This window comes from Crotalus tigris, unplaced genomic scaffold (genome assembly GCF_016545835.1).
Source record: "Crotalus tigris isolate CLP2741 ecotype Arizona unplaced genomic scaffold, ASM1654583v1 scf7180000017771.5222438, whole genome shotgun sequence".
NCBI classification, from domain to species: domain Eukaryota; kingdom Metazoa; phylum Chordata; class Lepidosauria; order Squamata; family Viperidae; genus Crotalus; species Crotalus tigris.
The window spans coordinates 3,272,291-3,294,617 of NW_024096622.1; the positions used below are offsets into that span (position 1 = coordinate 3,272,291).

Sequence of the window (22,327 nt, forward strand, 5' to 3'; positions counted from 1 at the left end):
TCTCTACAGCCAGCCTAACAAGATGCCGGGTCAAATTGATCCAACAACTTGATCAGAAGGTAAGGAGAGCCCTAACAGAGGATAATTTTCAAAAAAATCCGTGCAGCCTTTATATCAGCCAACCTGACTCAAGATTTACTAGAACTATATAAAAGTTTAGTTTATGAGCTACAACCATTATTAGTACATGACCAAAATTTCTCAGCTAAGAGGTCCTGTACCATCTCCAAACCATGGTTTGATAAGGATTGCGTAGAAGCCAAGAAAGCCCTTAACTTGGCATACAAGGAGTACAAAAGCGAGACTGGATATGGTATGGCAATAAAGCAATTCTTAATCAGTTACCTACACTTAAAAAACAATTCAGGCAATTGATTGCATTCAAGAAGAGACAAAATACCATGTCTTTTTGGGAACAGCTCATTGTGGCAGCAAAGGAAAAGAACTCTTCTTTATTTTGGTGTCTAATAAGTTGCCACTCTGAAAGAATCTATACCCCATTAGACTGTCATATATTTCCTATAACCTGGGGACTCCATTTTCGGAGAATGTATGAAGACCTCTCCAGCGAGAGTACAAGGTCTATAATGAATGATTTACCTGAGTGGCCTCCAGTTTCAGAGTCTGAAATCAAATCCCTCATTGGCCAACTCAGGATCGGGAAGACTCCAGGAGCTGACTTCATTTCGGCCGAATTATTAAAGAATAATATGGAGTGGTGGATACCCATTCTGGAAGCGCTATTCACCTATATTGACTCCCAGAGGATTGGGGCTTGGCAATTGTGGTCCCAATTTATAAAAAGAGAAAGACGATCTTGCCAACTACAGACCAATAAGTCTGCTAAACATAATCAGCAAACTCTATGCCAAAAACCTTCAAGATAAATTAAAGGAGTGGTTGGACTTTGAGAACTTGATTGCTGAAGAACAAGCCGGGTTCAGAGAGGGGAGAGGCAGCATAGATCAGTGCTTAGTTCTTCATCATTTGATTAAAAAATATGCATCAGATAGATCTGTATCATTATACGCTGCCTTTATAGATCTTAAGGCAGCTTTTGACACGGTTACAAGGACTAAGCTTTGGGAGAAGCTGGAAGCTGCCTCAATTGATCACAGACTTCTCCATCTATTACGTGCCTTACATACTAAAACATCCCTCAAGGTGAGGTGTAATATGCAAGGGTCTCTCTCGAGGTCTGTTGAAACTCAAAAGGGGGTTAAATGGGTGCATTTTGGCCACCTTGCTTTTTAATTTTTATATAAATGATATGGTAAAATGGTTGAATAATCCAAATTACCACCCCCGAAAAATAGGTGACCAAAGCATTGTTCTGCTGCTCTATGCAGATGATGACGCTGTGATTCTCTCCAGGACTCCAGTTGGCCTTAAAAGAGCCTTGCAAGCCCTTGTCCAGTACTGCAAATATAATAAACTGGACATAAATTATGAGAAAACAAAGGTTATGGCTTTTGCTAAAAGGCCAAAACAGTACACATGGTACTTAAATAACCACAAAATAGAGCAAGTAATCACCTTTAAGTATCTTGGAGTGGTCATCCATGCCACCGGCTCATGAAGCCCATGGAGAATATGCGGCTGCCTCTGGCCAATGATCAGCGAATGCCATTCTTAAATTTTTCTGCACAAAGGGAAGACACTATGTTCCAGCTGCAATTAAACTCTTTCTTGGCCAAGTTGCTAACACAGCTTCTCTACGGAACCTTGCTCGGATCCTCAGCTTCGTGTTTTACACCACTGGAAAGAGTTCAATCCAAATTTATCAGAACAATTCTCCAGATGCCTTGCTATGCTCCTAATGCACTTCTGCGCCTGGAGACAGGATTGATAAAAGTCAAAGCAAGAATCTGTATAGCTTCCTTAAACATCTGGCTAACACTTAATTGTTTTCCGCAAGGCCTTGCTCCATTAATTCTACAAGATAAATTGTCCTCTTCATGGATCAAGGCAGTCGAGTCCAACCTTGCCAAACTAGGCTTTTCATCAGCCTCAATTCTTAAATTGGACTATGACCAAGCAAAACAAACCTTGCGTCAAAGGGTAGAGGACATCAAGAGGCAAGCGGACTTAGGTATAGCTCTGCTGTTTCTGGCTCCAGACTCTATTGTCAAGCCTGGATCCGTCGGCACACAGAATGGCGGGATGCTGGCTTGCTGATTGGGGGCAGAACTGCAGGCTGGGGGAGGCTATTTAAGTGCTGGGAGCAGATCACTCCCAGTGCTGACTTTATTACTGCACAGAATAAACCTGCTTGTCAACTCGTTCCTACGTTCCTGGATTTGTTTACATGGACGAAGAAGGACGTCTGACATCTATTAGATACGTGGTTACACCTGCCAGGTATCTTAGTCAGTTGGAGTCAGTATACCACCAGAAAGCATTCTCGCTTGCATGGTGCCATGCGTTTCCATCGGCCGTTTTGTACGGCAAGTACAAAAAGACACCACTGTCTGAAAGACTCTGCTCCTGTGGCTCAGGAGAGGTGGAGACCATTGGACACATACTCCTTCAATGTTCTTTCTACAGAGCCATTCGGAAAAACCATACCCTCCCTATAATCGATAGATATCCTGGTCATTTGGAAAGAATCAATCTCCAGTGGCTGCTTAAGGATGAGCAGGTAGAGATCATGGCACAGGTGGCCAGATTCTGTGCTGCAGCATTGGGGATTCGCCAGAATCATAATCATTTTAGATCCTTTTAATCATCTTTTAAAATTGATTTTATTACGTGTTTTATCCAATTTTAGACTATACTTATTGTATTTTTAGTGTCAGGTCAGTATGTTTCAGTTTCTGAAGACAGTTTGTTTTTGATCTACTGCCTGTAAAACTAGGCAGACCTTGGTCACCCATTGATTGCACCATTGATTGTGATATATTGCTATGTCCTCTTGTGATGGCTCTGTCTAGTTTTGTTTTATTAGGATGTTTGATTTATGTGTGGCCTTTGGCTGTAATAATAAATTGAATTGAATTGGATCACGATAATAGCACTTTATAATGCCTTGATAAGACCACACTTGGAATACTGCATCCAGTTTTGGTCATCATGATGTAAAAGAGATGTTGAGACTCTAGAAAGAGTGCAGAGTGCAAAAAAGATTAAAACATATAAAGAACGGTCACTGGAATTGGGTACATCTAGTTTAATGAAAAGAAGGACTAGGGGTGACATGATAGCAATCTTCCAATATCTCAGAGGTTGCCACAAAGAAGCGGGAGTTAACGTATTCTTCAAAGCCACCTGAAGGCAGGACAAGAAGCAATGGATGGAAATTAATCAAGGAGAAAAGCAACCTAGGACTAAGGAGAAATTTCCTGACAGTTAGAACAATTAATCAGTGGAACAACCTGCCTCCAGAAGTTATGAATGTTCCAATACTGGAAGTTTTTAGGAAAATATTGGACAACCATTTGTCTGAAATGGTATAGGGCTTCCTGCCTGAGCAGAGGGTTGGACTAGAACAGAGGTCTCCAACATTTTGGACACCAGGGACCAGTTCCATGGAGAGAGGTTTTTCCGCAGGCTGGAGGGTGCATGGTTTTGTGTGCTGCCTGCAGCTTGCAGATGGGGCTGTGCTTGTTTTTGCGACCTGGTTGCTGGCATGCTGCAGCCTTGTACTGGTCCACAGACCAGGGGTTGGGGACTCCTGGACTATAAGACCTCCAAGGTCCCTTCCAACTCTGTTATTCTGTTATTCTGATAGCTGAATAAGAAGATATGTTTGAAAACACTTTCTAAAATTATAGATAGAGAAGCTTGTTAATTCCTATTTCCTAAATAAGAGTTAGGCATCTAACAGTAATTTATGGTTTCCTTGATCTTTTATTCATTTTATTTAATAATCATTATATATAATCATAATTGTAACAGAGCACTTTCAGGTAGTTGAATAGTACCATTACACACTGCTATCATCTTTTTGCGAAGCAAAAACACTTACTTCTAATTTCACTTCATGATTTCTAGTTTCTGATCATTCTAAATGCCCTTCTTTGAATCTTCCAATTTTTCTGAATGATACCTTTAAATTGTGAAAATACATTCTATTTTGAATCAATTCAACTTAAATAAGTACCTCAACTATGTCCTATATAATTTAACAAAATGAATTATGATGTCTAAGTATTAACAATTTTAATTTTTATAAATAATTCACATTTTACCACTTGATTTCTGTTTTCAGGATGATGCATTAAAGAAAGATGATGGAGAATACATATACTGTCTTATAAGAAGTAGGGATGACCCCAAAGCAGCCTACAATCCATATGATCTTCAAGTAGTCTCTGCAAATATGGCTAGACCAAGTAAAGAATATTGGACTATTAGTGCCTCATATGTATCCAAGGTAACAAATCGCTTTTCACAGTCCAGAAATAGCAAATTACTGTTCCCTGATTATTTCTTATTTCTATTTTTTTCCTATAATTCTGCAGAAACATAAAGTCCTTGTGCAGTAGTTGCATGCCTTAGAATTCAATTGAATTGAGGCATAAAATAAAATAATAAAATAAAACTTTCTCTGCATTTCCCTGAGGAAAGATACTGTATAACAACAAATTATAAATAAGCATATGAAAAATATTCATTCTCACTTGTATTCCTTAGATGTTTTTTTCAGAATGACAGCTAGTGCAAGAACAGAATGGTAAACACTGTCACACCAGTTCTGACCTTCTTTTGATTGTGCTTCTGAACTGTAGATCAAACAATGAAAAACTCTAATGTAAACTCTAAAAGAATAGAAGAAGTGTTCTGAAAATCTCAGCTCTGCTCATTTTACTTCCCCCTCTCAGTAGGAACAAGGAAGAGTGGATAAAATTTGCTTTTTATTCATTATTTTCCTTTTGGGATATAATGTCTATTTGAGCCACTGTAATTATATTTCTTCAGAAAAGTTTTTTCCAATAAAATGCCAAGTGACTCCACCCTCCAGCTGTCTTGTAGAGACAAAGATGGCCGGTCCTCATCATATTGGGTATACTTAACTGTATTTTTTAATATATTGATAAAAATAAAAGGATTTGAATTTTAAAAAGTATGGGTGGATTTGCAGGCAACAAAGATTGTTTGTGCATAGTAGTCTTTTTTTCTTGTCCTTAAAAAGACAACCACAAGGAATGATACCTGCATCACTATTTCTTTTGTAATTCACCAGCACCATCTAAAGGTAAAAATATAGAAACATTATAGTGCAATGGAACAGACCAGATTTGTCAGTTGCAGTTTCCTATCACTGCTACCTATTTATCTTTCAGGAGTAGGTAATATCAGAGGGATTAGTGATCATTAACAATATTTATCTTCTGAAACTAGAGGACTGTAAGAGAAGTGGTAGTGTTAGATTATTTATGTTGTTTCTTGCATGGAGTAGGGGGGTAATAATGAGAACGGGAGCAGTAGGTTTCTTGTAGCCAAATGGCTTCCATTCTGAACAATCACTTTACAAAATTCAAAAATAATTGTTAATTTTTGGTGCTGGATTTGGTAGCATAATTTTGAAGTGGGGGGGAGTGGCGGTCTGCTTTTTGGATAGGAATTTAAGAATGGGAATTGAGATGGTTTGAACTGGACCTTTCAAAGTTTCCAGCTTCCATCTCCACCCTTTATTCTGAAAAGTAAAAAAAAGTACTACAGAAAATAAGCCATTTTCCTACCAAATTTTGGTATAAATTTGAGGTGCTAAGATGCAGATGGAGCTGTACGTAGTCTGTGGGCCACACATTACTCACCCTTGCTTTATACAAATATTGTGGTTTTCTTTGACAGGATTGTTGAGGGAATTGCTATAAATCTGAACAATCAGATTTTCCTTTATTTGGACATAAAAATTATGACAATGGAATGTAAATTCATAAATTCTGAAATATAGTTAAATATCCTAGCTTTTGCCTCATTTTCCAGTTCACCTCAGTGTGTGGAAAACAAGAAATGGAAATAACTCCAGTAATGGAATGGTTATATGAAAGACAACTTTATAATGTGTTACATAACATGGATTTATATTTTAATTTCAGGTAAGAGATATTTATGGAACAAATGATATGTGTGCAATTATTTATTCAAGTGTAGTAGGATATTTTGGATGTTGTGATTAGCTATATATGACAAAACAGTTCAGTGTGGAAACTGTAACATTTTTCAGCTATAGAGATTTAAGACTACACCAGATGTTATGTCATAGAATCAGAGAAGGAATCTTTGAAAACTCTCAGTCCAACCCCCTCCCCAAGGAGGAGACTTTATATTATTCAGGGCAGGTGATTATCCTGTATATTTTCTTGAAAACCTCCAGTGTCAGAGCACTTATAACTTTTGGAGGCAAGCTGTCCCATTGGTTAACTGCTCTCATTGTCAGAAAAATTCTCCTTATTTCCAACTTGGATCTTTCTTTAACAAGTTTCCATCCATTGCTTCTTGTCCTATCCTCAGATGCTTCAGAGACTAAGTTGACCCGCTCTTCTTTGTGATAGCTTTTCAAGTATTGGAAACCAGCTATATCACCCTAATCCTGTGGTGGCGAACCTATGGCACGCGTGCCACAGGTGACACACAGAGCCCTCTCTGTGGGCATGCATGCTGTCACCCCAGTCCTAGGCCTTCAACTGGGTTTTATAAAACCTTTTCGCTTTAGGCCTCCGCCACTGTGTGAAAAAATAAGGTTCAATCAATCAATTTCAACTTCTCGCGGGAAAAAAAAAGATCTCGCAAAGTTAGAATTGAGATCACATCTGCCAGCTTTTTCAGTATGTGGGATATAAACCATCTGGTGCTTGTGAATAGGTGTTTTTAACCAATTTCTTACATATTTTGATCTGTGTATCTGTTTGATCTCCCACTATGCTGCTTTTGATGGGTTGAGCTTTGTTGTTGTTATTATTGGCATTTGTTGCAAGTCTTAATCTTAACCTTTCTCATTTCATCCCTGCAGATTCATGTTATGTGCTGGTATTCTGTTTTGTTAAATATCCTTGTCCCTCAGCTTGTCAGAGAGCTATTTGTGCAATCATGCTGGTCTCTTTTATTTTTATTTTTCCGTGGTATTGTTTTAGTTTGGGACTTTAATATTTTGTTTTTGTCTGGACATAGAATAGTTACATTTAATTTTCCATGGAACAATATTCCCATGCTGTATGTCCTACTCCCACAAAAATAGGCTGTGCAAAGCTAGGTGTCTGGTGCCCCTCTTAGCCAAAGATGATTGGTATGGCAATGGGAGTACTGATGTTAGATTGTACACATTGTTTGATTAGGATTCTAGCCATTGCATTTTGGACCAAGTAGTTTTTAGTTATCATCATTTCATGTCCCATATAGTCTATGGCAGAGGTCCCCAACTTTTTGGGCACCAGGGACTGGTTCTGTGGAGAGAGGTTTTTCTGTGAACTGGAGGTGGCATGGTTTTGTGTGCTGCCTGCATCCCACGGATGGGGCTTTGCTTGTTTGTGCGGCCCGGTTGCTGGCATGTTGCGGCCCGGTACTGGTCCACAGACCGGGGGTTGGGGGCTCCTGGTCTATGGGGCAATGAAGTAATGACTTATACATACAGGTAGTTCTCGAGTTACAATGTAGTGGAGCCCATTCCACTGGTAACTCGCAAACTCATAGAATAAATCTCGTATCTCAAACAAGATTATTCCCTTGCTCGTTAAAATATATGTGGTTCGTTAAGCAAACATGAGGTATCTCAGGGTGGGGAAGGCCATGGAGGTCCTGGTGATGAAACAGGCCCCCAAGGCCTCCCTGACCCACTAACATACCTCATGCTTCCCCCTCCCTTCCTGCCACACCGGACTCACCTGGAAAAGATCAATCTCCTCTCTGCCACGGTTCCTGCTGCCGCCTGGATCTGAGGCCAGGGGATGCTTCCATGCACCCCCCTGCGTTCTGATCGGGCCTGGAAAATGCCTCTGGATCCCAGATCGGGCTGCGGGGGGCGCGGAAGCATTCCCTGACCTCAGATCTGGGCAGCAGTGGCCTGGAAAACACCTCTAGATCCCGGATCCAGCCTCCGGTGGCACGTGGAAGCATCCCCTAGCTTTGGTTCCGTTCTTTGTTACAGAGAACAGAGGCCTAAAGTACCATGAGATCATGCGAGATCAATAGCATGAGATCTCACCCCACTGATCTTGCATGACCTTGCGTTACTTTAGGCCTCCATTCTTTGTGAATGTACTAAAGGCCTGGAGTAGCCAAGAAAGCGAAGGATTTCTATCCTTCGTAGGGTGAGTATTGAAGGCCTGGTGCCTAGGGAGACGTGGGCAGGGGTAGGGAGGGAGGGAATAACCAGGGTGAATGTTGCAGAGCCACTGCAGTTGCTTGTAAAGGCAAACAACTGCTGTAGTGCTGCAATATTTGTAACTTCGGGACTTGCTCATAAGCACTAGGGGGCTCTCATCAAGTAACTTTGAACAAGCGTTAAGTGAACGTTCATAACTCAGGGATTATCTGTAAACCTTGACTTAAATCCAGTTGTTTTGCATCCATTTGCATTTATGATGGCCTTAGAACAGGTGCTTTACAATCTGTAAAGTACTTCTAGCCATTGTAAATGGTCATGCCATCCCCCCCCCCACTGGGTCACTTAATCTTATTTTGGGTGTTTGGCAAATTTTTCAGTTGTCAAATGTTCTACATTCATGTGATTAATATTTGCCATTTACTCTGCTGGTTTCCTCAGAAAGTCAGTGGGGATGCCATCAGAGAAGGTTGCATATTCTGTTAAAATAATTATTACATTTTAGTCATATAAAATTATGTTAAATATTTAATATTTGTGGGTAATAGTTATACATATCTCTGGCTCAATAATCCTTGATTATACAATCAAATCTGTTTCTTTCTCAGAAGATTTTTCTTTTCTCTTCAGAAAAAAGAAATATTTTATCCTCTGGAAAAATAATGTTAAGTGTTCAAAAACAAAGATAAATCAGTAAGTATTTGTACTGAGTGAGTTGATTACTCTTTTTTTCAGGTGGAAGGCATGTTTTAAAAAGTAACGTGTAAAACACTAGTCTGAACAGGAAAAATCAAATGCATAACTACCATATTTGAGGATATATTCCTTGATAATAGTGCATGTGTTAAGGATCTAAGAATGCATGGTCCTATTGATTAGGGATTGTCATCTGGTAGAATCACAGTAAAACATTTTGCATGAAGAAGTGGATGGCCCTATTAGGGAGACCTGCACATTATATAAAACCTTTCTAACTCATCCGTTTTGTGATTCAATTATTTTAGTGGGGTTTCACTGAATGTTGGAAAACATTTAAAATAATTTCTTAGTTTTATGTAAGATGATAGTCACACAAGAATTCACTCTTCCTATCTTCCAGGAAAGGCAGGGAGCACAGGGTCACCAGTAATTCTATTTTATTTCTCCTCTTTTATTCTGGAGGTCAAATAATGACTTTCTTTCTTTCAAAACTTTATTACATTTCAAAGAAATATATAAAATATAAAAAAGTAGAGGAAAAAGGGGGAAAATATAGAGAAAAGTAACTTTTGACTTTATTTTATACAGATAAAACCTAAAAATCAATGACCCTTTGAATTAGAATAAACCATTACAAACAGTATAACACAAGATTAAAATTTCATTTCTTTCAATTTCAAGCAAAAAATACAAGAATTATTTCCAAGTAAAAACAAAGCTAGATAAAATCTTTGTCTAATCAGAACTGTCAGTTTCGTCATCTCTGCCAACTCCATTAATTTCACCATCCATTCTTCCACTGAAGGTATATGTGAGTCCTTCCATCTCTGTGCATAGAGAAACCTTGCAGATACCGTATAACGTGTATAAGACGCTATTTTTTCCTGAAAACACCCTGTTCAAATATCAGGTGCGTCTTATACACGAAAAAACAATGGTAACTTCCACAGCCCAGGGCATGCCTGTGTGGGTTCTTTACATGCCACTGCCATGCAGCCTGGTGCAGGTGTCAAGCCCCCGTAGGCTTGCCACTAATGGGAGGGGGGAGGGGGCAAGATCATTGGCCGCCCAAACTTCCAGATTTGCTGATTCAGCTGTTCAGCACTCCGTTGAACAGCTGATCGGCACGGAGAAACGGGGAGTTTAAAACCTGCCTGCGCTTCCCTTGTCTTGCTTTCATGCTGGTACTCACGCCAGTTTGTTTACCAGGGTTGGAAGGCTGCTGCTGTGAACTGAGTATGCATGCTCATCATGCTGGATGCTGGTTAGGTGGGTGGTAGGTGGGGCTGGCCAGGAAGCATCTATTTAAAGTGCTAGGAGGTGGTTGTTCCCAGCACTGACTTTGTTTGCTGTAAGCTTGGAACTCGCATGCCAGAGCGTCTTATACAAGGGTACATCTTATAGACGGAAAAATACAGTAATTGTAACATATAAGAAAAGCTCTGGTTTCAATTGTACATTCAGTTTAAGAATTGTCTGAGTTAAAAATACTTATCTGATTGCAAAAAGTCTTAGTTTTCTTACATGGCCACTAGAAGTGATAAAAAGTGCCTTCAGACTGTATACATTTCCAACATGTATTTGACACACCCTTATACAAACTGTCTGACAATTTATATGGTGTTAAGTGCCAATGATACATCATCTCTCTATTTCAAGTTATTATTCAGTATAAATTTCAGTCCTTTACTCCACATATTCTCCCATTGATCAAGCATTATGTTGCAATCAAAGTTTCTTGCCAATTTTATCATACAGTCTTTAACGTTTCATCCTCCATATTCATTTTCAACAATAATTTATGCATCTTAGCAATCACATGTTCATTATTGGTACTTAAATCTAACTCAAAATCAGTTTTCCCATCGGAAACAACAAAATCCTTATCCAGTTTAAATCTTTGTTAACTGAGCATAGGCAAATGACTGAGAAATATGGCTTTCCCTTTCCAATTCTCCTCTGGTTTTAGTTTAGATTCTCCTTCAGATAAATAAATCCATATATATCAACCAAGTTTATGAGATAATGACTTTCAGATGAATTGCTGAATTCCAAGGCATATGTCTACTTATATTTATTATTATAAACTGGAAACTTGTAGTAATTTAAAATATTGATCTTATTTTGTTTGCAGAATGATATTGTATAAGCAACTATTTTTTGCTGATGAGATATTGCAAAGTTGCTTACTTTATCTCCAAACCTTGTGTGTAGATCTGAGTAATCCAGAGAAGCCCAGATCATCTGAACAAACAACTATAAATTTCATAAAGGTAAGAGTAAATATTTTAACTGTGTAAAATGTGTAAAAAAATAATAAAAATAAGAGCCAGTTTTATATAGTGGTTAAGACATCAGGCTAGAAACTGGGAAACTAGTTTGAAAATGTAACAAACCATTCAATTTCCTCTTCCCCGCTCTCTGAACATTCATACACACACATCTGGAGGCACCAAACTTTATATTAATAAGTTCTGTCACTGAGTGATTCAGTTTAATGCTAAATAACTTCATTCAGATGGACAACATTTCGAGCTGGGGATTTAGAGCCACATTTTTCTTCTAATTGCTCTCTGATTTTAAAAATTTTAAAAATTTTGCATCTCAAGTTTTGACTGCCCATTAATGCAGGTTAGGAAAATCAATTAGCAACTGTTTCAACTATGATAGTTAATAAGTATATTTGGATGTGTGTGTACCATGCTAACATTTATTCTTCTGCAGATGAATGAGAAGAATGCATAAGAATTTGCATCCATTTCAGGGAAATTGTAAATAATAATAATAATAATAATAATAATAATAATAATAATAATAAATACTAAATAACTCAGGACATGGCTATCAAACATCAAAAACATCTGCCAGACTATCCCACCTCCTTTATATGGATGATCTGAAGCTGTATGGAAAAACATCATCTGAAATAGAATCGCTGCTCAACACTGTCCGTATATATAGCCAAGATATTATAATGGAGTTTGGCTTGGACAAATGTGCCACACTTACTATTAAACAAGGAAAAATAATGAAAACTGAAGGAATCAAGATGCCCCACGAAAATAACATTAAGAGTCTGGATGAGAAAGAGTACTACAAATACTTGGGTATCCTTCAAGCTGACAACATCAAGCACACTGAAGTCAAAGAAAAAGATTAGAGGTGAATACATCAAGAGAGTGAAGAAGATCTTAAAATCCAAACTCAATGGAGGAAATACCATAAGGGGAATCAACACCTGAGCAATCCCAGTCATTAGGTACACAGCTGGAATAGTGGACTGGACTCAAGTAGAACTAAAAGCAATGGATAGGCAGACCAGAAAAATAATGACAATGAATCATGCCCTTCATCCACGCAGTGACATTGATAGACTTTATCTACCAAGGCAAATAGGTGGGCGTGGAATGCTACAAGTACCTCAGATGGTTGAAGAAGAAAAAATGGCTTTGGAAGAATATCTGAAGAACAATGATGAAGATGCACTGAAATTAGTATATCAGGAAGGCTTACTAACTACTGGAGAGACCAAACTGGCCTACAAGAAAGACCAAATGAAGAACAGAATAGAGGCATGGGAAGACAAAGCACTACATGCCAATACATTAAAAAAATAGCTGGGAAAGCAGATAATAATAAAACCTGGCAATGGCTAAGAGCAGGAAAATTGAAGAAAGAGACCGAGGGACTAATTCTGGCTGCACAAGACCAAGCCTTAAGGACAAATGCATATAAAGTCAAAATTGAGAAGACAGCAACAGACAGTAAGTGCCGCCTATGCAAAGAATCTGAAGAAACAGTGGACCACCTGGTAAGCTGTTGCAAGAAGATTGCACAGACTGACTACAAGCAGCGGCATGACAAAGTAGCAACAATGGTGCATTGGAAGATCTGCAAAAAATATCATTTGCCTGTAAGCAAAAACTTGTGGGATCATAAAATAGAGAAAGTCATAGAAAATGATAAAATTAAACTGCTCTGGGACTTCAGAATTCAAACAGACAAGCACCTGCAACATAACACCCCAGACTTAAAAATTGTCGATAAGAAAGACAAAAAAGTCTGGATAGTGGATGTGGCAGTGCCTGGAGACAGCAGAATAGAAGAGAAAGAACTGGAGAAGATACAAAATACAAAGACCTACAAATAGAAATAGAAAGACTGTGGCAAAAGCAAGCAAGGGTAGTACCAATAGTAATAGGCTCCTTAGGTGCAATCCCAAAACAACTGGAGCACCACTTGAACACCATTGGCATTGACAAATTCGGTATTAGTCAATTGCAAAAGGCGGCCTTACTAGGAACTGCTTCCATCCTGCGACGATATCTGTAATACCATCAAACATCCACATCTGCCTATCCCAGGTCCTGGGTAAGGACTCGATAGGTAGACAAAATGCCAAATCCAGTCTGAACATCTGGCTGACTGTGCGATGATGATTAATAATAATAATAATAATAATAATAATAATAATAATAATAATAATAATAATAATAATAATAATAAAGTTGGAAGGGACCTTGGAAGTCATCTAGTCCAATGCCCTGCTCAGGCAGGAAACCCTATACCATTTCAGAAAAATGGCTGTCCAGTCTCTTCTTAAAAACTTCCAGTATTGGAGCATTCACCACTTCTGGAGGTAGAATGTTCCACTGGTTAATTGTTCTAACTGTCAGGAAGTTTCTCCTTAGTTCTAGGTTGCTTCTCTCTTCGATTAGTTTCCATCCATTGCTTCTTGTCCTGCCTTCAGGTGTTTGGAGAATAGCTTGACTCCTCTTCTTTGTGGCAGCCCCTGAAATATTGGAACACTGCTATCATGTCCCCCCACGTCCTTCTCTTCATTAAACTAGACATATCCAATTCCAGCAAAAATATTATTTATAATATTTTTTTCTTTTGTTCTTAGATAAATACATCCTATACATACACATTAGATAAATTTTGTGAGGAACAATATCAACAGAGTCAACATGCTTTATCTCAACTCCAAGCTTTTAAAGATAATGTAATCAAAGTAATTCAGACCTGCTTTTTAAAGGTAATTAATGCATTTTTATATATATATATATATATTGCATTTTTATCTTGAGTATGTTTATTTTTGAATGTATTTCCAATATACTTTAATGTTTTTCTTAAGCTATATTGTTAGGACTTTTAACTCTCAGTAAGTATAATAATTATTTTTTCTGATCTGATGGAGAAAGTAGTGATGAATAAGATATTTTTACTATTTGATCACAATTATCTTATACTCTTTTTAAAATCCTTGGCAGACTAATGCATAATTTTGAAGTTAGATGCTTACATATGCTATTTTCTCTCTCTGCGAGTAGGAGATATTTATAATAATAATAGTAAAGTTGGAAGGGACCTTGGAGGTCATCTAGTTCAACCCCCTGCTCAGGCAGGAAACCCTATACCATTTTGGACAAATGACTGTCCAGTGTCTTCTTAAAAATTTCCAGTGTTGGAGCATTCACCACTTCTGGAGGCAGGTTGTTCCACTGGTTAATTGTTCTAACTGTCAGGAAGTTTCTCCTTGGTTCTAGGTTGCTTCTCTCTTTGGTTAGTTTCCACCCATTGCTTCTTGTCCTGCCTTCAGGCGCCTTGGAAAATAGCTTCACTCCCTCTTCTTTGTGGCAGCCCCTGAGATATTGGAACACTGCTATCATGTCCCTCCTCGTCCTTCTCTTCATTAAACTAGACATACCCAATTCCAGCAGCCGTTCCTTATATGCTTTAGCCTCCAGTCCCCTAATCATCCTTGTTGCTCTTCTCTGTACTCTTTCTAGAGTTTCAACATCTTTTTTACATTGTGGTGACCAAAACTGGATGCAGTATTCCAAGTGTGGCCTTACCAGGGCATTGTATGATGGATTATTTCTAGTTTTGGTTCCGAAGTAACTAAAAACCCTATTTTCTGGAGGTCAAGGGGCCACAGAAATCTCTGCAGGTTTTTCTGAACCAGACATCAAAGAAAGGTTTTAATAAAATTGTAGAATAAAATTATTGGAAAGGACCATAAACATCATCTTGTTCATTTACCTTCATAGTGCAGTAATCCAGCACTTCAGCCTCCATGACCAACACATCTCTCTATATCTGCCATTGATAAAATTAAAAGCAGGCATATGGATTATATCATGTTTCCCTGAAAATAAGACTGGGTTTTATTTTTTTCCTCCAAAAGAGGCACCAGGTCTTATTTTCGGGGGGTGGCTTTTCCACTCACCTCCAGCACTGACAGCCCCGCCCAGCCGGCCCACTTCTTCTGCGACTGAAGGAGCAGCTTCATTCTGCAGCTCAGAATGGAAATTGGGCCTGCATTTTGCAGTCAGGGCTTTCTGCACCTGTTCTTTTGGCTGCAGAGGCCTTGCAGAACTGAGCTATGGATTGAATTTTCGTCTGCAGTGGCTTTCTGGAAAGGACTGACTGCGAAATGCAGGTCTGTGGACGCCGCAGAAGAAGTGGGCCAGCGAGGAGAGGCCTGGCTGCAAGGTAAGTGGGTGCACGAAGCGTGGGACAGCTCCACATCCCCACCCCCACCCTAGCTTAATTTTTAGCTGTGCGCCTTGCCCCAAAGCTAGGGCTTATTTTTGGGGTAGGTCTTACTTTCAGAGAAAAAATGGTATGTATGAAAATATGTAAAAGTATAACAGAATAACAGAGTTGGAGGGGACCTTGGAGGTCTTCTAGTTCAACCACCTACTCAAGCAAGAAAACCTTTTACATTCAGAGAAATGTTGGTCCAATCTCTTCCTAAAAACCTTTAGTGTTAGAGCACCTACAATTTCTGGAGGCAAGTTGTTCACTGTATACATATAACTGTAACTAACTACATATACAAAAGTATATAAAACAAATTTAAAATACAAAACGATAACAAGGACTTGATGGTGGTAGAAGTCACCAGTATTTAGCATGCCAATGTGGATATTCTTTACCATCATAAATTTCTGAAAGAATATAACCTTTTAGTCATGCTGGAAAAATGGCAGATTTTCAATGACATGACACATGTATGGGTGATCCTGTTGTATTAGAGGAATTGTCCTCTCTCAGTATTGGATCATCTGCTTCCCTTACATGGTCTTCAACAATAGGATCAGGATCATCTAACAAGGTGTTCTGAACCTCCAAACTATGATCATTCTGTTCATGATTTAATGAGTTTTCACTATTTCCATATTGCTTCCATATATGATGTCTATTTCACAGATACTGCCTTCCATCAGAATATGATATGAACATGATTTCTCACATTTTTGAAGAAATTGCAGTTGGCTCACCTTTCCTCAATGTACATTCATACATTTCCCTATCATTCGATGGAACAAGAGACCTAGCTGTGTAATAATACATTTTTCATATACGCTAGAACTTTTTATCCTTTCTGATGCTTCTGTTAATTTGAATAACTCGTCCTATGATTAACATATTCTAATTGTGTCAATCATGATTAGGTCTTATCTGTAGCTGCTAAAAAAAAGGTGTATACTATTTGCATGATCAATGAGGCCCCTGTAGTATTTCTCTTTCCCATTTGTACATTCAAGCAGCCATAGCAAAACCTACTAGCTCTTCGAATAAGAAAACATTGCCACCAAAGTTATAAGAGGCCTTCAATTTCAAAAGGTTGTGTTTCTTTATTTGTTAAAATACAGCACAGATCTAAAAAGTTTATTTTCACATCCCATTTCATTCCTCCCATTGCTGATTCATGAGATTTCTGGAAATTTGATATGAATTCTCAATTGTATCATTCTTTCTGTTTAAAAATCGTGGGTATTTCATCTTTAATTGATATGAATATCCCAATATTTTGATCTCTGTAATTACATGAGGAGACCTGAAATGCGACAGATCTGTTAATTGTTAATTGCATGCACAAGCAATGACAATGCTGTCATTTTTCTATGTCAATGGATTGTGGAGTATGATTTCTACCATAATATTCTTAATTGGACTGTCTTGGTATGTTAGAACTTTATTAAAAGTTCCTGATTCTTAAAGGTTCTGGATTCTTTTTCAAAATAAGATTGCTGTTCAGTCCACCTTTCTCATTTGTCTTCCATAAGAGTTTCATAGATATCTGATTTTGTGGTCAAACATAATCAATTTTCAATAGTCAAGGCTATGGTTGCACTTGTTATTCACTACCACCACTACCCCCCTTTTTGCTATATGGCAATTCTGGTAAGAAATACATATGTATGAAATGTCTTCAAATTTTGTTTTCCTTGTTGAAAACAATCCTGGTGATGAAAAGTAAATAATACAAAATGTCTACATGATGAAAAATGCTGTATATATTTATTACTTTTGCAAATTTATTATTTCATAATGCTACAGGTAGCAAAAATGAAGGGAGCAGAAAAACTTTTTCAGCATTCACTGCATGATTTCAAAGAGAAACCAAAATACTTTGAGATAGCTCAATGGCGGCATATTATGGAACGCTTTTCTAAGTTTCTTAAGCTTATAGATAGAATCTTTCAAGAATTTCTTCGCAGATTGGTAAACAATGCCATAACTACTCTTTTGGAGATATTTAAAGGTTCCAGTAATATGACCATTTCAAAAAAGAAGACAAATGAAAGCCTTATGAGGTTAGTTTTACCTATTTCATGATTAAAACACTGGCTCTTACTTAATAATATTGTTTATAAAATTTATCTTAGATTTTTTATTATTATTTAGTAATTGTTAAGAGTTCCTTTATTTTTAAGCTTAGGATATTATAAAAATTATAAAATAATTCTTGGAGTAAATGCTTATTATGGAAAACAAGTGAGGGGCCAAAATATTTATATTTTAAATAAAAATTGATATACCATATACTTAAGTAAATGAATAATAATTTATTGCTCCTTTTTCTCTCTGAGTTGCATGTGCTAGTTTTATTCCTGTACAAAGGAAATATCTATAACTAAACTATAATATTGTCTCTCACATGTGGGCATGGTTCAAGATGGTCACTTCCTCTGTCTTCACTATTTGTAAGCCCTTTCTCACTGGAGAATTTTGGGAGTTGTCTTAAATATCTATTCTACTGTCTCCTAGTATTGCCCCAACGTCTTGATATATTAAGTAACCTTCAGGTATTATCAATTGTTAAAATGAATTATGCTATTTAAAATATAAATTAGGATTTCTCCTATTTTTTCACATATGCAGAGCATATAAAAATACAATTGAGAAAGCATTTTGCTTATTGACTGAAAATAGATGCCAGTGGGTCTATGAAAATGAGCATTTTGAAGGCACTCAGAAATTATTGCACCGTTCAAAGGAATCAGAAGCACGTGAAATTGTTACTGTCAGTGATATAGACAAGGTGAATTCATTTCTAAATGAAGGTATCTTGCAACATTGATTATCCAATAGTTCACATTCATGTTAATATGTATTATAATGATTAAATTTAATGGTTTAAATTTTTAGTTTAAATATATACTGAAAGCCATTCATTATTATATCTTCAAAGACAAAGTCTTGCCTTCAAAGACAAAATCATTTCATGGTTCCTTATGAAAAAAAATTATGAAGATTAAATAGATTTTCCAGATTTCTGAAAAATCTCTTCATGCTTTACAACAGCATAAAAGGCACATTATCACATTGTAGTCTTCTCTGTTAATTAGTATCAAATAAAAAATAATGGATTTTTTTTCTATCTTCTGCTTTTATTTGTTCCTTGTTTTAAATTAAAAATCTTTTATGTTCAATGCTCCATTTGTATGATTTTTAAAAAAATATTCTATTTTTATTATACTTTCATATAAATTTAGATCCTAGAAGAAGTGAAAAAGCAACTAAAAGGAGAAGAGGAATATTCCCCAATATTTGAAATAAATATTTGTCTGAGAATTCCCTATGAAAAGGAGGATCGTAGAAAATATTACCAAAATCATGATGATCATATTATAGAATCTTCAGCAGAATCTTTGAAAGAAACATTAGATTTTGATGAAGTTTTGAAAATCTCATTTGAAGATCATAGCAAACATGAAGAAAAATCAGAAAATACTACAGGAGATTTGGGTACCTTCAGGAATGAAGAAAAAATAAAGCCATTGAGTAAGATTAATAAAGTTCTTTGAAAATAAGGCTGCATTGTACACTACAAAAGCCCAGAACCATAGCTCATAGGTTAATTAGTTCAACCGTTATGCTATCAGTTCTTTTGGTAGTATCATGATATGTGCTCTTTGATACTATGTTTTAGCTAGATTTCTTGCCATTATTTCTTTTTCCTCTAATTTATTTTTCCATTCTATTATTAATTCTAAAGAAAGACTACTGATCAGAAGATTGAGTTTATATCCAATACAGTGTTTCAGAAATGTAGATAATTTAACTTGCATTGAATCAGGAGTCTGATTTGTAACCAAGACAAGATTGATATTTCAAATTGACTAGAAAGAGACAGTCATATATAACTGTAATTGTTTTTGTTTAGCAGAATTTTTAGGCATGGTAAGCATTTCTGAGGAAATAGATTCTCTATTTGAGACAAATAACTGCTTCACTTTAGATCTTTTAAATTGTGATTTTTTTAAAAAAAATGTATGCAACTTTTCTAATTTCATTTAGAATTCAATAGCAACTGTAATTGCAGTTGTTTCTTCTGTAAGTATCAACCTACCCTGATTCAAACAGATATGAACAAAGTTTGTGCAACAGGAACATTTACAGATTTAGAGAAGTATATAATTTTTCACATTGTTGGGAGGCAATGTTTACAAAAACAGTAGACATTTTACAGATGCTATTTAGAGAAATCTCCTTTACATTCTAATTTGTTTCAAATAGGCAAACTGACAGAAAGTGTTATGTAAGTAACTATATAGTTTTGGGCAGTGATGGGATTCAATTATGTGAACAACTGGTTCTCTGTGTGGATGCCGCTTCCAGTCTGGACCTGGGCAACAAAAAATTAGCTACCGGTTCTGCCGAAGTGGTGCGAACTGGCTGAATCCCACCACTGGTTTTGGGATAGAAATACATGTTACTTGCAGGCATAGTTGCTATTTCTGTAGGAAAAATTATTTCATATATCAAGTTAATAGGCAATGGTGGTGTTACAATATAAGAAAATATTTTGATTTTGATGCAGATCCTGAAACAATCCATGATGAACAAATTATGTAGTTTCATTTCTCTATCTTCCCCACCCACTCAGTCTGTTGTTTTATATACTAAAGCTGATGCATAAATCTTTAAAGACTGAGAGTCTTGGCTGCCTAAAGGTGTTCAGAATTGTTCACCAAATCTCAGCAAATTGCTGAGCAATTAAAGGAACATTTTGGATTTAAGGTTCACTAGTCCAATTTGGTGTGAAACCCGAATTTGTTGTGCAATAGGACAATTTCAGTAAGTTTAACTACTTAGACCAGACATGTCAAACACAAGCCCCGGGGGCCGGATGCGGCCCGCGAAGTGGTTTCATGTGGCCTGCAAAGCCATCCTGGAAACAGTGAGGGAACGGCCCCCTCTGCCTTGGCCCTGGTCCAGGCCAGCTGGGAGCCAATGTACAATTTTGTGGTGGCCATCTTGGCACTTGCCCCAGTGGACCATGCCTTGGCACTTGCCCCGGTCCCATCCCCTTCTTCCAGAGACCCTCAGATCTGTCCCACTCCTGCCCAGGCCCCCACAGGCACACTTGACGCGAATGATGTAGAACTGACCACATCTACCCAGTAGGCCACACCCACTCTATCCATGCTTACCCAGTAGGCTGCACCCACACTGGCCACACCCATCCGGCCCCCCAAGGGAAACCACAATGCTGACGCGGCCCTCAGCGAAATTGAGTTTGACACCTCTGACTTAGACATTGTCTCTTCATAATTCTTCATGAAGTTCCATATGGTACACAGTTTTGAGAATTTAGCATCTATAACTTTGAGGAAGATAGGTTAGGAAATCCTGCCAAGTCCTCTGCATCAGATGAGCCAGGCTACAATCAGTTTTCATTATTAATAATAATAATAGTAAATTTGGAAGGGACCTTGGAGGTCATCTAGTCCAACTCCCCTGCTCAGGCAGGAAACCCTATACCATTTTGGACAAATGGCTGTCCAGTGTCTTCTTAAATCCTCCAGTGTTGGGGCATTCACCGCTTCTGGAGGCAAGTTGTTCCACTGGTTAATTGTTCTAACTGTCAGGAAGTTTCTCCTTAGTTCTAGGTTGCTTCTCTCCTTGATTAGTTTCCACCTGTTGCTTCTTGTCCTGCCTTCCGGCACTTTGAAGAATAGCTTGACTCCCTCTTCTTTGTGGCAGCCCCTGAGATATTGGAACACTGCTATAATGTCCCTCTTCGTCCTTCTCTTCATTAAACTAGACATACCCAATTCCAGCAGCTGTTCCTTATATGCTTTAGCCTCCAGTCCCCTAATCATCTTTGTTGCTCTTCTCTGTACTCTTTCTAGAGTCTCAACATCTTTTTTACATTGTGGTGACCAAAACTGGATGCAGTATTCCAAATGTGGCCTTACCAAGGCATTGTAAAGAGGTATCAACACTTCACATGATCTTGATTCTATCCCTCTGTTAATGCAGCCTAGCACTGTGTTGGCCTTTTTGGTAGCTGCAGCACCCTGCTTGGCTCATATTTAGGTGATTGTCCACTAGAACTCTGAGGTCCCTCTCACAGTTAACTACTATTGAGCAAGGTACCCCCTAAACTATACCTGTGCATTTGGTTTTTCTTGCCTAAATGTAGAACCTTCCTTTTTTCACCATTGAATTTCATTTTGTTAGATAGCACCCAGTGTTCAAGTCTGTCCAGATCCTTCTGTATCTTAAGCCTGTCTTCTGGAGTGTTGGCTATTCCTGCCAGCTTGATGTCGTCTGCAAATTTGATGAGTTCCCCATCTATCCCCTCATCCAAATCGTTGATAAAGATGTTGAAGAGCACTGGGCCCAGAACAGAGCCCTGGGGCATCCTACTACACACTTCCCTCCATGTAGATGCAGTTCCATTGAGAACCACACGCTGAGTACGGCCGGTCAGCCAGCTACAGATCCATCTGGTGGTGGCGCTGTCTACCCCACATTTTTCTATCTTGTCAAGTAGTAGGTTGTGATCTACTTTATCAAATGCCTTACTGAAGTCCAAGTAAATTATGTCCACAGCATTCCTCTGGCCCACTAATTTTGTCACTTGGTCAAAGAATGCAATAAGATTTGTCTGGCATGATCTATTTTTGACAAACTCATGTTGGCTTTTAGTAATAACTTTGTTTGCCTCTTGGTGTTCGCTGATTCATTGTTTGATTATCTTTTCCAGGATCTTCCCAGGTATTGAGGTCAGGCTGATAGGTCTGTAATTTCCTGGGTCCATTTTTTTCCTTT

At 37.9% G+C, this 22,327-nt stretch overlaps 1 protein-coding gene across 1 annotated transcript in view; it reads left to right on the forward strand.

Annotated features, from left to right (window-relative positions):
- Positions 1-22,327, forward strand: part of DNAH14 (dynein axonemal heavy chain 14) — a 210,655-nt gene that overhangs the window by 18,683 nt on the left and 169,645 nt on the right. The window contains exons 3-10 of the mRNA XM_039341573.1: positions 4,211-4,375; positions 5,932-6,044; positions 8,897-8,959; positions 11,100-11,238; positions 13,872-14,003; positions 17,321-17,577; positions 18,146-18,305; positions 18,760-19,048. Of these exons, the coding sequence (XP_039197507.1) occupies positions 4,211-4,375; positions 5,932-6,044; positions 8,897-8,959; positions 11,100-11,238; positions 13,872-14,003; positions 17,321-17,577; positions 18,146-18,305; positions 18,760-19,048 (1,318 nt within the window). The remainder of the gene's footprint in view (positions 1-4,210; positions 4,376-5,931; positions 6,045-8,896; positions 8,960-11,099; positions 11,239-13,871; positions 14,004-17,320; positions 17,578-18,145; positions 18,306-18,759; positions 19,049-22,327) is intronic.